General features: G+C 40.8%; 1 protein-coding gene and 1 pseudogene across 2 annotated transcripts in view; one reads left to right on the top strand and one right to left on the bottom strand.

Annotated features, from left to right (window-relative positions):
- Nucleotides 1-15,625, bottom strand: part of CYP2J2 (cytochrome P450 family 2 subfamily J member 2) — a 42,489-nt gene that overhangs the window by 15,526 nt on the left and 11,338 nt on the right. The window contains exons 3-8 of the mRNA XM_079109970.1: nt 15,364-15,513; nt 14,798-14,958; nt 10,196-10,372; nt 8,248-8,389; nt 5,101-5,288; nt 1,325-1,463 (exon numbers count right to left, since the gene is read on the bottom strand). Of these exons, the coding sequence (XP_078966096.1) occupies nt 1,325-1,463; nt 5,101-5,288; nt 8,248-8,389; nt 10,196-10,372; nt 14,798-14,958; nt 15,364-15,513 (957 nt within the window). The remainder of the gene's footprint in view (nt 1-1,324; nt 1,464-5,100; nt 5,289-8,247; nt 8,390-10,195; nt 10,373-14,797; nt 14,959-15,363; nt 15,514-15,625) is intronic.
- On the top strand, nt 3,396-5,093 carry LOC306643717 (ubiquitin-conjugating enzyme E2 C-like; annotated as a pseudogene). Its single transcript has one exon. The product of its transcript is annotated as a ubiquitin-conjugating enzyme E2 C-like (transcript).

Here is a 15,625-nt window from a genome sequence, read left to right on the forward strand (position 1 = left end):
TCTAATGTGAGCAAAGGTGATGCAGAACCAGATGAGCAAAGACAAAGAAGTTCTAATCAGATCAACCCAGACACACCCAGGGCAGTGTAGCATAGTGGGAAAGCAAAGGGTTTGGAATCTCAGGGCCATGAAAGAAAGAGAGTTCTTTCCTCTCTGAGCCTTAGTGTTACCAGTAGTCAAGTGATACTGCCTCATAAAGTCAATGCATATTTCAAGTAAATGATAAGAAAATTATCATGTATTCCGCAGTGAGTTTTCTCTGTAGCATTTAGTTATTTCCAGAGCTAGCATTAGGAGGAACACAAGTTTTAGTTTTTAATAAATCTGGTTGACATTTAGCCTCAGCTCTGCCACACGAGTTTTATGACTTCATTTCTACATTTGTTTAGGTCTCAGTTTCATAACTCTAAAGTGGTGATAAATTTGAACCTTCTAAGGTTGCAGCAGGACACATGCTTTCTGATGGCAGCTGTGTTTTGTCTTCTGTTTCATTCATCATTATGAAATGGACTGAATGTCTGACACAATTGATTCTTGGTAAAATTTATGAAATAAAGGAATTGATAAATTATTTGAAATAATTTATGTAACACATCTAACTCAATATCAGGACTAAGACATTTTGTTATTGATTGTTTACAATTTTGTGATTTTGAAATATTCTTTTGGAACAGGCTGGCTAGAAAACACAGGGAGAGAGAGAGAGAGAGAGATTCATTGTTTCATTGTATCCCCTTTCCTACTTTTCAAGATACATATAATACACACGTATTGACAACATTTTTAAAAGATAACTAAAATTGCAAAGGCAAAAGGACATCTTCAGGAAGAGCTTATAGAGCAGAGCAGAACCCAACCTAGCCAAGCTGGGAGCATTTAGAGTCACTGTCTAATGTCTGTGACAATAAGTCAGTAGCCCCTCTCCCTTGCTGCCTCCCATCTCAGTATAAACCAGATCTATTTCTTTGGGAGTGGAAAGCACTTAAAAAGAACCTGTGACAATTAAAAACTCTATAAAGATGGCAGATATCCAACTTTGTGAGCCAGAGGCAGGGTTTGAGTCTCTGTCCTCAGTATTCTGGAAAACAGAACAAAGGGAGGCTGAAATCCCCATCGATGGCCAGGGAGGGCTTGGGAAGTGGATGCAGTCTGAGGCAATGCCTGGACCAGAGACTCCTGAGCTCCAAATAACAGTGAGATAGAGTCACCCTGGGCAGGACCCTCTGGAGACTTCCCAACTAAAGCAAAGGATTGCAGACAGGAGAGAGGGGAAGGGGCGAGGGAGGAATTCTGCCCTCCCCAACTCCTGCTCATCAGAACTCACCCATTGAGAAAGGCAGGAAGGCTTCTCTTTTCTTAAACTGTCCATTCTCCAGAAAATGCTCAGGATTGAATGTGTCAGGGGTGGCCCACTCGGTGGGGTCCTTGTGTAATGCAGTCAAATTGGTCAGGATCATGGTCCCCTAAAGAAGGCAGTGAAGAGTCAGGCAGGACTTGACCCACACCACACACCCAGGCAAAGGTAGATTGTCCTCAGATTCCTATGCTGGGGTCTGAGCACATTCTGAGCTTCCCTACCCTCCCAACCCACTGCCTGCTGAGCTCAACATCCCAGGACCCTTCCTTTTGTGTGGGACAATTTAGGATGAATTGGAATTGCCTTCTGAGAATTTTACCAGGGAGTTTTAGCTACTCTTGACTGCATAAGAGAGTTACTCTGCAGGGACAAGTCAGTGTAGGTCTGGGGAGGGGACCTGTAAGCATCCACAAGAGAATAATGTGACAGCTGGTTGGTCCACACTGTGCTTAAATCAACCCAGCTACTCAGTGAAGTGATAACTAGGGCAACTCTACGAAGGGGGAAAAATGTGTCTTTTACCTCTGCTTCTCCATTCTCTTCCCTCCAGTGTCTTGGATGCTGCTTCCAGTCCCAAAAGTTATTTGAGTAACAGAAGCAGGCATCCAGGGAAAAGAATCCCTGTCCATCAAGGTGTATGGCAAGAAATCCTGTCACCAGTGAGCCTTTCCCTCACTGCCTCATCCAACCCATCAGTCATGCTGGACACTTCTTTAAATGCCTCCTGATTCCCTCACCTCCATTATGGAATGTCCACCACCACCTTAGTCCAGGCTTCTACCATGCTCACCCAGATTCCTGTGATCACTTCCTAACTACACTTCACATCCTCTCTTGCCCCTTTCAATTTGCTCCACACCCTGAAAGCAGCGGGTGCTTTGAATGTGGCTTAAGTATATGACAGTCCCCACCCACTCAGACCTCAAACTTGATATTCAATAGCTTCCCGACACTCTCAGTGCACAGATACATTGCTTAACCTCTCAGAGCTTCTCCTTCTCTCTTTGAGCACCCACTACAGTGACCTTCCTCTAATATTTTTCAAACAGGTCAAGTTCCCACTCATTTCAATGCCTTTTTAAATGCTGCTCACCTTACCATGATATGTTCTCTTCCCCCACTTTGCCATTAACTAACTCCCAGCAATCCTTTAATCCTCAGCTCCAGCATTACATCCTTCAGAAGGAAGCCTTCCCCGATCCCTCCAGCACCTGCTTCTCAGTCCCCCTGGGAGATGCTGGAAGCATCTTTATATAACCAGTGAGGATTTTTCCTGGGGGAGTGAGCATGGTTGGTTAGTAGCTACTTGTGTGACTATTTTGCTTAGGGTTGTTTTCCAGATCTAAGCACTTCAGATGCTTAATGGATATTTGCTGAATTAATAAAGAATAATAACTACTATTTTGACTATAAGGTTCAGCATGTAGAATCCCATTTTACTTCACATGGATCCTGTGAGGTGGGTTCAAATGCATTTTGCAGATGAAGAAATTGTAACTTTGAGAGGTTAAATAATGGGCTCAGAGTCAGAGGGGTGGGGGGAGGGTGGGTGGGGTAGAGGCTGGGGAGGTAGAGTAATCATGTGAACTAGGTCTATCTGATGTCAAAGCCAGGGCTCCTCGCCTCCACTTCATGTAATCAATTATATTTCTCAGAGGCCAGGATGATTATTAAGGTTGATGTGAAGAATCAGTGGTAGAAGAAGTCTATTGAGATGGGCTGGTTCTCTGGAGTTGAATGAATGACTAGAAAAATACAAACAGCACCTGGTGGGGAACTCAGACCTCAGCCTTCCTCCCTGAGAAGCTTTATCAGGAAGAAAATAGTTCATGGAGCAGCTGCATTTTCTGGCTCTGTAGTGACAGTCACCAAGTAATCATTGGGTCTTTCTTCTGATTCCAACTCTGGAGATTGTTCCCAAGCACAACACATTTGGAAGACTTGGACAAACTAGAATAGACCTACTAGTTTGACCAAAGTGACCAGGTAGCAGGGAAGGAGAGCCCTCTGCAGAGATCTTAGACATGGTGCGGTCCTTTTCTCCAAGTTCCAGTCTCCCTGCCAGTGTTGCTGGGATGGCCTCCCAAAACTGTAAGCAGCCGCATCGCTGCAGCGCGTAAAGGAGCTGAGCCCTGCGGGGGTGCTGCCTGGGACCCTGTGGGCAGGAGGCTAGAGCAGGAGATGATGACCCTTATAATGTCTGGTGATAAAGGAATTTCTGCCTTTTCAAATGGGTAGGGGGACCATCCATGGAGCAACTGGCATCGTATACGAAGACCTGAGGTATGAGGTATAAGCTGTCCTTAGAGTTCCCCAGAGGCTATCCTTACCATGCACCCACAGTGAAGTTCCTCGCACCCTGCTACCACCCCAACGTGGACACTCAGGGTAACACCTGGACATCCTCAAGGACAAGTGGTCTGCCCTGTATGACCTCAGGACCATCCTGCTCTCCATCCAGAGCCTGCTAGGAGAACCCAACATCGACAGCCCTTTGAACACACATGCTGCTGAGCTCTGGAAAAACCCCACAATTTTTAAGAAGTACGTGCAAGAAACCTACTTAAAGCAGGTCTCCAGCCAAGAGCCCTGACCAGGGCTGTCCAATCTCTCTTTGTGTTTATTTTTCCTTAGATGACCTGTCCTTTACTTGATTTCTCTATAGGACTCTAGCTTGAGCTGTGGTATTATTTTTGTTTTGTTTCTGTCTTTTAAACTAAGTCTGTTGAACCCCTGAAATGAATATTAAATAAATCCATTTTGGTTGGTTTTTGTTTTAAAAAAAAAGGGGTGGGGTGGGTGGGGAGTTGGAGTGTGATCTGAATTCTGTTAGTGAAGGCAGGAGATTTAACAGAGACCAGTTGGGAAAAATTAAATGGAGATTCTTTTTTTTAAGTCAAAGCAAAACAAATCCTGTGGAGGGAGCATCGCATAATACAAATAATCAGAACAGCTCTGGTTCTAGATTCAACTATCGTCAGTTCGTAGTCGAGATTTCATGCAAACCTTATTTCTCTGAGCCTCAACTTCTTAATCTCTAAGAAGGGAATAACAGTTGTCCTGAGAACTAAGGCATTTTGAAAGAGGCTAGTCCATGACAGGGAATCATTGCTTAGTAAGTATTCCTTCCTTCCTCTTCCATTCTAATCATGAACATTGCACACACTGGATTGGATTCTTTCATGAAATGGAAAGTTCTCCATCATGGGACTGTAAGTAAAAACTGGAAAAATACCTGTGGAGACATGATATTAGGAACACCAGCATTAATGTGGTTTTGGCCCAGGTAATCTCAAATGTCCTTCCACATTTTCCAAAGTGTGGCAGGTCCCTAGTTCTGAGAGAGGCTCTACCAAGGTAAAGAAAAGGGCTCTGCTGCACTGTCTGACAGAGAACTGCTGCTGCCTGCTGTGTGCCACCACAAGCCACAATGCACATTAGCAGAGTGAGAACACCAAGTCCCACAGCAAACAAAACAAAACGAACAAACAAAAGCAAACAAAGCCAGTCTTGGCCTAAACACATTTGCACTAGGAATCTTTCTTTCCCTATCCCCCATAACACTTATTAGTATCTAGTTAAATACATGGAGAAAAAGTTAGTATTAGATCAGGTAAAATGTATCTCTCTCCCCGTTTAGGTGACTCTTTGGGACAGGAATATATGACTTTTCAAATGCAAGTGTAGGTTCTGTGATGATCTCAAAGACAGGCTTGAAGTTGACACTGGATGTGCTTCATTACCTTTGGCAGGTAGTATCCAGCCAGAGTGGTATCAGCCACCACTTCTCTGGGGACATTCAGGGGGATGATGTTGCCCATTCTCTGCACCTCATGGATGACAGCATTGGTGTAGGGCATGGACTCTCGGGCAGCCATACTTGGCTGCTGCCATGGGCCAAGCACTCTGTCAATCTCAGCATGTACTTTTTCTGGAAGAGAAGAGGGAAATTCTATAAAGTTTTTAAACTTCTATACTTTTTTCTAAAGATGTAGAAGTGATCTACAAGATCTCACCTGTTGCATTTCCACTAGTGATCAGGTTGCAAAGAAATAAAATGGTCCTGAATTAGAAAATTGTCAACTCTGTCACTTTCCTTGAGTCTGATTAGGCCAAGGAATGGAATACCCAGGATCAGTGTGGCGAAGCTCATATTAGGGTCAGGCTTCTATGATAAAGTTCCGTATACAGAATGGCTTAAAAACAACAGAAATTTAATTCTCATAGAACTGGAGCCTGGGCTATCTAAGATCAAGGCACCAGCAGATTTGGTGCCTGGGGAGGTCCCACTTTCTGGTTCAGAGGTGGGACCTTGTTGCTGTGTCAGCATATGTTGCAAGGAGCAAGGCAGCTTGCCAGGAACTGTTTCACAGGGGCACTAATGCCATTCACGAGGGTTTATCGCCTCCCAATATCATCGCACCATAATTAGGTTTCCACATAGGGATTTGGTAAGGTGGACACAAACATCCAGACCATAGCAGATCTTTAGACTCCCACTTCTCAAGGGGAGCATGGGAGCAGAGAGTGAATAGCAGACTCCTGCTCTGCAACATTGTTCTGCAAGCTACTCAAATCCTTTGAGCCTCAATTTTTTCATCTGATTAATGAGGATAAGTCTGCTTTCATTGAAGGATGTTTTGAGATTTACAGGAATTCATTTAGGTGAACTTTCAACAAGATTGGCATGGCTCAGCTCACAGAAACTGCTAGCTGTCCTCCAATATATTTGTCTCCTTGCTGCAGTCATAGTGATTTGAGCTGGCTACCTGATTGTCCAGTTAAAAACTACCTTTCCTAGATTTTTCTGGGACCAATTATGACCATGTGACTAAGTTCTGGCCAATAGGACATAAGTAGAAGTGATGTTTATTCCTTGGAACAAGCCTTTAAAGGAAGGACATTTGCTTCCATTCCCTCTTTCCCTTCCTAGAGGTAGAAGGTCTGTCTTTGTGCTGAGCCATCCTAGGGTACCAAGAAAGACTCCATTCTAGATACAACAGAGCAACAGGTGGAAAGGAGTTTGGAACCCCAAGGGCTTTATAAAGTCCAGCTTTAGGTTTTTTTTTTTTTTTTTCTTTTAACCTGAGGAAAAAAAGCATCTATTATTTGTGTTACTGTACAGTTTTTTTAAAAATAAGTTTCATGAGGCAAAAGACATATAACATAAAATTCACCATCTTAATCCTTTTAAGTGTACAGTTCAGATGTTAAATAGAGTCCTATTGTCAGGAAGTCCTTCAGAACTTTTTTATTTTTCAACACTGATACTCTATATACAGTAAATAACTCACTTCCTCCTCCCTCAGCCTGTGGCCACCACTATTCTACTTTTTGTCTGTATGAAATTGACTACCCGAGATAATCCACCTAAATGGAATCATACAAAATTTGTTCTGTGACTGGCTTATTTAACTTAGCATGATGTCCTCGAAGTTCAGCAATGCCATGGCATATACCAGAACTTATTTCCTCTTTATAGCTAAATAATAGTCCACCTCACATACATTCCTCATTGTGTTTATCCATTCATGGCCAATGAACCTTTGGGTTGCTTCCATCTTTAGTCTTTTATGAAGAATGCGGCTATGAACTTGAGTGTGTACTTTTATCAATTTTAACTTCTCTAACATTATTTTAGAGCATCCATTCCAGAAGCCAAATCCATATCCTAACTCACTGACTTTTAAACTTTTTTAAAAATGCAATGTTCAGGAAGAGATGCATTTTCTATCATGACCCAAAATGCATATATGTAAATACACACGCATATAAAGCATGCTTTGTAAATAAATGTGTGAGAAAAGTAAAGTTTCATGAATGAATATATCCTTGGTACAGGGCAAGCACGTCAATCTTCTCTATTTTTATCTTGGGGGAGGGGGAGAGTTGACTGTAATCTACTACATTGATCTTATGTCTCATTCATAAATTGTTATCCACAATTATAAAAACCATTCCATGACTGTTTCTAGCCTCCACCTGTCCAAACTGTTCTAGAACCTGGAGAAACAAAAATGTTGGGAACAACCATTGTCCTCAAAGGGATGGCAGTCTGTGGGGAATCTATGTATAATGTGCTGTAAGCACAGTAAAAGAGGTGCCCTGGTCAGCTCTGAAGGAAGAAATTGTCAGTCATTTCTTAGCTCACAATTTCCTGCAGGAATGAAGAAACATCTCAGGTAGTAGTATTGGGCAGACTCTTCTAGAAGAGTTGGGGGTTCACCATGTGAAGAAACTCACAAAGTATGTTCTTGGCAGAGGGAAGAGCAGCTATTGTGACATAGAGGCATAAAGAAGGACAGTGTCAAGAAAATGACACAGAATTGAGTGAAGCCACCTTGCAGGAGGGGTGCTGCTGAGGCAGAATAGGCAGAAAATGGTGCATCAGAGGGCATTATATACCAGGGCTGGGGATGTGGCTCTGTGAAGTAGCCGAGAGCTTGCCTTGCATGCATGAGGCCCTGGGTTTGAGCCTTAACATGGAAAAAAACAACAACGATAACAACAACAAAGAAAACAGTACCAAAAAAAGAGTCTGGGCATTATCGGGGGAAACAGGAAGGTATTACTTAAAAGAACGGAAGGCCATGAGTAGATATTCATATGAGACAGTAATTCTTTGCTGGGCCCTATCACAATGTCAGTTGGCTTCCCTGTTTTCCCCTAGACTTGGAGCTTCATGGAGGCAGGGACTCTAACATTTATTCTACCAAGACCCCTCAAGTTCCTGGCTGGAAATATGGTGAATGTGTGCATGCTCAAGTGTGCACCACCTCCTGACTCTCCTCTCTTTCCCTGCTAACCCAGACAGCTTCTGCCCAACCCTGAGCCATGTGTTCAGGAGGCACCACGTGTCCTGGGCCAGGCACACGCACTACCACTCTTACCTTGGACTTCTGGGTAGAGGGCCAAGTAAAGCAGACCCCAGCGCAGTGTTGTGGAAGTTGTCTCAGTTCCAGCAAAGAAGAGGTCCAGGGTGCTGCAGATGAGGTTCTCTTCATAGAAACTTGAAGCATTCTTGCCTGTGTACTAGAAAACAGTATTTGTTACTTTATTCAGAGGACTTGTGATCACCAAAAATGACTGGGGCTTCATTCTAAGGAAAGAACCTGGAAGGAGAAGTCCCCAGGAGAAATGACTTTCCCTTGGACCTCCTCAGGGAACAGCAATATCATTAACATTGTCTGCAGTGGGGCCTGAGAGGAGGGGTAGATAACTGGAAGTCCTGGAAACTTTTAAATAGTAGTGGATAAAAATCAAAACAGCCACTTTTTTTTTCAATGCCTATAACTCAGGGGAAGCTGTTGGTATAGTGGAAAGAGAAGGGGATGTGAATGAGACAGACTTCGCTTCCAATACTGACCACATAACTTACTAGATCACTTATTAGCTGTATGACCTAGGATAAGTCATTTAATATCTCTGTGCTTCCATTTCCTGCCTTATCAAATGGGAATAAGAAGCATTCCTTAAGATGGCCTTATAATTTACTGAGATGCAAAAGGGATATAGCAAACACTCAACAAATGTTTGTGCTGATATTAGAAAGTATAAACTGAATTTCTCTATGTACAATTTTCATATCTCTCCATACATCTTTTGTAGTTTAAACCTCTTTGATTCCACTAATTATTCCTTATAACACTCCATCATCTTTTCTATCTTCCTCTTGAAGCTTCAGTTTTCAACATTGCTCTTAATGTTAATGGTCCCATACCTGCACACCATATTGCAAACAAAGTCTCCTCCTCCAAGGAGAAAATTAATATTGATTCTATTAATATTTTGCCAATAAGGTGGACTAAGAGATAAGATATCCTGTATCCCCTTCAGATACAGGAACACATAATGTGATGAGTCAAAGATTATGATGTTGATTCAGTGATGTGCATTAGTCACAGAACCACTGTGTCCAAGGCCTCTACCCACTTGGGTTTATTTCCTGATTCTTGTCTGTAAGATTGGAAAGTGGGTGAGGTGAGGAAGGGGTGGAGGCAGAAGCCCCACTCAGACTTTAAGGTTAAAATCTGGGATTCGATTCAGCTTAAATGTGTTCTCTGCAGTGAGAGCTGAGATAAGGTAACTGGCCTCAAGAGCAACTAAAATAGAGCTTTGAAGCTCAATTTCTCTTTTCCCCTCTGTATATAGCTCCTTCAGGTATAGGTAGGGGTAAGCAATGGAGGATAAAAAGGAAGTATTTGGGCATTCTCAGGGCCTCAAACCAAATGCCATTAAACCTTTGTCTTTATTTCAAAGCACCTCAGCCTCCTGAGTTGTTTTTACTCGCCTATGGTGATTGAACCATGATACAAAAAGATGTCCACATTCAAAACCCTGAAACCCGTGCATGTTGTTAGATAGCAAAAGGGATTTCACAGATGTGATTAATCTAAGGGTTTTGAATTGAGAATATTATCCTGAATTATCCTTATAAAATGGAGGGAAGAAGGTCAAAGTCAGAGAGTCAGAGAGAGAAGGCGTAAAGATGGAAGCAGGGAGCTCAGACAAGGGAGGTGATGCTATCCTGGTGCTGAAGATGGAGGAAGGAACCACAAGTCAAAGCCTCCAGAAGCTGGGAAAGTCACGGAAACCAATCTTTAGACACTTCACAGGAGCTAGCCAGACCAACACCTGGACTTCCAGCCCAGTGAAACTGAGTTTGACTTCTGTCATCAGAACTGGACTTCTGTCATTCAGAAAGGTGAGAGAATAGCACATCTGTACCATAGTAAGCCATTAAATTTGTGATAACCTTTAACAGCTACTATTGAAAACTAAAAGACAGTTATTTGTTCTTTAAGAAAAAAGCAAAGGATACAAATTTGTTTTCCTCACCTTCTCAATTTCCTTGAGATAAGCATCAATAAAGTCTCTTGACTCGTCAGGATTCCAATCTTTCTTGTGCTTTTCAACTTCACGAGAAACAAACAGTTTCAGCTTATCCCAGTTGCTGAAGACAGTTTGATGAGGTCCAGGAAGGAATTTCATTATCCATGGAAAGATATTGTAGAGCTAATGGCAAAAAGCAAAATGATCATGATGACAACATGGGGCCACGTTTGCACTTTGTAAGAAGTTTTCTCTTTCCAGCTCTTTTATTTGCTTCAGCTGGGGACTTTTCCTCTCTCTCTAGTCCCTCTGGCAGGCATTTCAACCCTCTACGCACTTCTCATCAGTCCAAGTGCTTACCACCCCAGTACAAACCCGAATGCTACCTCCTACCCAAAGGCTGCCATAACTTTTAGCAGTTTCCTTGTTCCACTCTTAACCCTGTTCCCAGCCTATTTTCCACAGAGCTGCCAGAGTATCATATAACAGTTTGACTCCTTGGCTTTCGTTCCTCCAATGGCTTTCCGCTGCACTCAGATAATGTCTGGCATCATTTCTCAGGCCTATAAGCCCTACAGAGTTGGCCCCTGCAGCCCCACTGCCTACTTTTTATCCCTCCCTGCCACCTTCCACTGGACAGTTAATGTGTCCAGAGAAAATGCTTCCAGAGAAAAGGAAAAAGTAGTTTTGAAGGAATAGCAATACATGTCTAGCTGACTCTGCTGGCAGCAGCCTAGAGGATGGTGAAGGAATAGTTTCAGTGTGCAAAGAGAAAAAAGGTCTAATTCTTTTTAATATGTTTTAAGCAAAATGAAGTATCAAAGGTTTGTTTAATACAGTTGCTGCCTTGGTATTCATTGAATTTGACATGAGTCACCTGAAACTCCACTGTACCCATCACCTTTGACCTAGTTAAACTTCTTCCTTTGTGATTACAATATAGCTTGCTTATTCTCCATCTCACTGGCCCTATCCCAACCCATCCCATAGCTGGTAACTATGAAAATAACAATGGCTAATACTGGAGTCATTTAAATATGTTTTCCTTTCAAGCCCAGAGAGTATTTTCTTAAAGCTAGCAATTCACCACCCCCAGGGAAAGCTTGAGAGACCACCCATGGCCCTTGAAGACTTGGTCTCACAAGCTCTGTCTTTCTGCCTCTCTCTCTCTCTCTCCACCCACTGTCTGAGATCCTGCCATTTCAAGACCTCCCACCAGTACTGGGGGTGGGGGGGGGCCCTCACTCTCAGGATCTGTGAGTAGTATCCTGCTTCTGTTACTTCACAACCTTGTTATATTGTGTCTCACCTGGTCAGCCCGAAACTTAACCCTCCTGCTTGTCAGGGCTCTCCTAGGAAGGGGCTATCTTGGCTTATGGTCATTTTCCTAGCAGAAATCTCAAGACCAAACTAGAGGAAATCACAGTGTAAAGATATTTTTGAATCCAAAAGATCTCCACTAAATGAAATTCAGGAGGGGGCTTTAACATCCAAGATAGGATGATAAAAACAGAAACTGATATTAAGCAGACAAACAGACATTGCATAAAACAATAACAATTTCATGCTTTCTAGTTAAAAAAACAAACTGAAATACATGATGACAGTGACCTAAAGGAGTGACAAGAGGTATGTTCTGAAGATCATGCATTATTTTGGCAGAGCACAAAGGCATTAAGCTCAGATGCTGGCAGTTAATTGTGCACATCAAAAATTTCAGGGTGAAGACTAATATAATAATAATAAAAATTCTAAGGCAAATACTTAAGAAATAGAAAAATGCTAATCTTCTAAATGAATTTAAGGAAAAATAGGATACAAAGAAAACTTAATAATAATAATGAGTCAAAACAGGAGAAAAATAGAAGCCACAAAGTGATCATAAGGTAGTTCTCATTTGTCAATAAATTTGATAAAAGAAAGGAACTAAGTACTCCAATAAAAAGAAAAATATTGTCAAATTGTACAAAATTTACCTTTATACTATTTAAAAAGAAAACATCGAAAATATAAGGACTTAGAAAAGTAGAAAGTATAGAAAAAAGAATGAACCAGTTGAAAACCAAAAGAAAATTATAAACTATTGTCATCTCAGTCAAAATCAATTTTAGGGAAGAAATATGAATAAACATAAAGAAAACTCATAAATAATTATAATGTTTCAATTTACTACAAAAATTAACAATTTAAATTTGTTTGCATCTAACAACACAGCTATAAAACATACAAAGTAAAAACTGACAGAAATAGAAGGAGCAATAAATAAATTCACCATCTTAGTAGGAAATTTTAGCACACTGGATACTGTTCCCAGCACAATGAAACAAGAAGATATAAATGTTATAATAATCAGAAATGGCCAGCTGTGGTGGCACACACCTGTAGTCCCAGAGTCTCAGGAGGCAGAGGCAGGAGGATTGTGAGTTCAAAGCCAGCCTCAACAAAAGTGAGGCACTAATCAACTCAGTGAGATCCTGTCTCTAAAGAAAATACAAAATAGGACTGGGAATGTGGCTCAGTGGTTGAGTGCCCCTGAATTCATTCCCTGGTACCCTCCCCCAAAAGAAGAATCAGAAATGAAGAAACAATGCTATTATTACTTGCATACAATGACTGTCTATAAAGACATTCAGATATTATAATTTAATATGTATAAGAGTTTACCAAAGTTGATCAGTACAAAATAAATAGCAATAAAGCAATAAAGAATTAGAATATTACCAATCATGAGTCTTTCAGAGAAAGATGGGTGTAGGCAATGGTCATCAATAACTTTTTTATTATGTAAAAAAAGTGGACTAGGCTTAATAGATAGAATAGATGGATCAGGCTAATAACACATGGAACCACCAATCAATCTTAACATATGAGACAACTAGACATTAAGTAGCTCCTAAAAAGTAGATAATTCCAAAAAGTAAATCCAATTCTGTTCAACTCTCTAGATATAATTACTAATGTATATAAAACACAGGAATAGAAGAACATATTCAATTCCAAAAGAATACAATTTACAAAATCCAAAATGTGGAATTCTCTATGGACAAATAACTCAATTTTATCAAGAAATAAATTGTAAGGGAAAAAAAACAAATGGACAGGAAGTCATAGATGAAATGATACTTCAGTGACACAGCATCCAAATGCAATATATGGACCCCCATTTGGACGCTGGTTCAAAGGAAACAATCAGAAAAGCAATTGTGAGGCATCTGGGAATATTCAAGCACTGACTAGGAATTTGAAGATAATAAGTATTCATTCATATTTTTCAGGTGCAATAGTGTATTTCTGTTAAAATGGTTCATTTTAGAAATATATACTGAAAAAATTATATTTATGATAGTTATTTACTAAAATATACAATTGAGATCGATAATTTGATCCAAAATAATTCAAGGGCCAGAGGAGTAGGGGGACATGGATACAGATCAAGGAAGATCAGCCATGTGTTGAAAGTTATTAGAGCTGATTAGCAAGTACACAGGGAGCATGATTTCATTTTCTCTACTTTTATACATGTCTAATTTTCGAAACTAAAGTTCTTTTTTTCTAAACTCAAATACTTTTTTAAAATTTAGGAATGGCAGACTGAGTGATTTGAGGGCAACTATTCTACTGAGAGAACACCAAGATTAAAACAATAACACACATGTGCACACACAAAAATTCACACATACACACCTAGTCAGATAACCTCAGGGACAAGGCTTAGGGGAATAGGGAAGCCGGAGCAGTGACTTCAACACTTAGTGTTGATTTTCCTCTAGAAGTATTTTCCAAATTCAGAAAAGTTGCTGAAAGACCAAGAAGCTGAAGAGAGTTTTTTTGACAGATTCAAAGGCCTTGAGGGACAAAAATTGTGGTACAGGGTCCACCAAGAAAGGGATAAAGTTTGAAACCCACAGGACTATAACTTATGAAGTGAGAAGATTGATAGTATCAAGTGCTGAAGGTCATGTAAATAGTGCAAGTAGTTCTGAAATCTTTATTTATCTTTTATGTCCAGATACATATGCAAGACAAATGATTGGGTGCGTCCCCATGAACACAAGTAAAAGAATCTTGATGGCAACTCTATTCTTAACATCCCAAAGCTGGGAAAGGCTCACATTTGCCCAAACAATAGAGAACAGATGAACAAACAGGGGCACATTCATACAAGGCAAAGCTAGTCTGCATTAAAAAAAAAAAAAAAAAAAGACCAACCAAAACAGATGAATCTCAAAACAACCCACCAAGAGAGAAACCACACTCAGAAGGGTGCTTGAGGCAGGAAGGAAATGGATATGTTTGGAGGCACAGGGAGAGGAGAGATTCAGAGGCAATGGCAGTAGGGTTGTTCTTTATAAAAGACCAACACAGATGTACAAATGTGTGTCTTATATAACTTTGTACTCTACAGGAATCTTAGAAATGTTTCCGCATTTAGTAAATATTCAACATTATGAAGAACACTAAAATCAAAAGTTTGATTTCAAATAACTTTTTGTTAAATTAATTTTAAAACATTACATTTCAACTTAAAAAAACAAAAAAGGAAGAACCCAGGTGTGTATGCGATCAGCCCTAATGGCCTTAACCAACATACGGAAGATGACTGCTTACTTGGCAGCATTTTGAAGCCTCCAGACATGTGACCTCATCCAGTAACTTCAGCAGCTCCTGGAACTGGGCATTATGGTACTCAAAGCGCTCCCCAAAGGTGATGGAACAAATGATGTTTGAAACTGCGTTGTTGATCTTGAAGTGAGGGTTGAAAGGCTGTCCTGGAGGTAAAGAAAGGAAGAGAGGAGTTCTTCAAAATCATTGGATTCTTTCTATTTTCTACAGGAATCTGTTCTAGCTGACATACATATGCCTACTAGAGAATCATAGAGGAGGAGCTGGCCACAACACTCTACACAGGATATGTGATACAGCAAGGATGCCATCAGTGCCAGGGAGGTCAGATTGAAAATCAGGGCTTAAATTCCATAATATGCTTAATGCTTGTCTTTGTGCACTTAATGCTAGCACTCCTTGGGGGAGGCATATTGGTACTTGTTTACTGTTCTATCCTCAGTGCCTAACACAGTACTGATCACAGGGCATGCACTTAGGCATTTAAAAAGTATCTATTCAATGAATGAAAGGGCCACAGTCTCCTGTAAATGCTCTTGTGAAATGCTCACCATTCTCCTCTTTGATTGCCTCTATAAGGTGGTAGGCCTCCTCCTGGATGCGTTCCTCTAGGCTCTTCCGTCCTAAACCAAAATTCCTTAATGTTGTCAGGGTAAACCTTCTTTGTTCCTTCCATATTTGGCCATTGGACATGATCAATCCTTGGGAAAAGAAAGTCAATATTATGGTATTCTGATTCTAATTGGATTCATATCCAATTTTATGGATATGTGTATCAGACGGAGAAGAGGAAGGACATTAAGGCACTTGACT

Source organism: Sciurus vulgaris (assembly GCF_902686455.1).
Source record: "Sciurus vulgaris genome assembly, chromosome: 1".
NCBI lineage: Eukaryota > Metazoa > Chordata > Mammalia > Rodentia > Sciuridae > Sciurus > Sciurus vulgaris.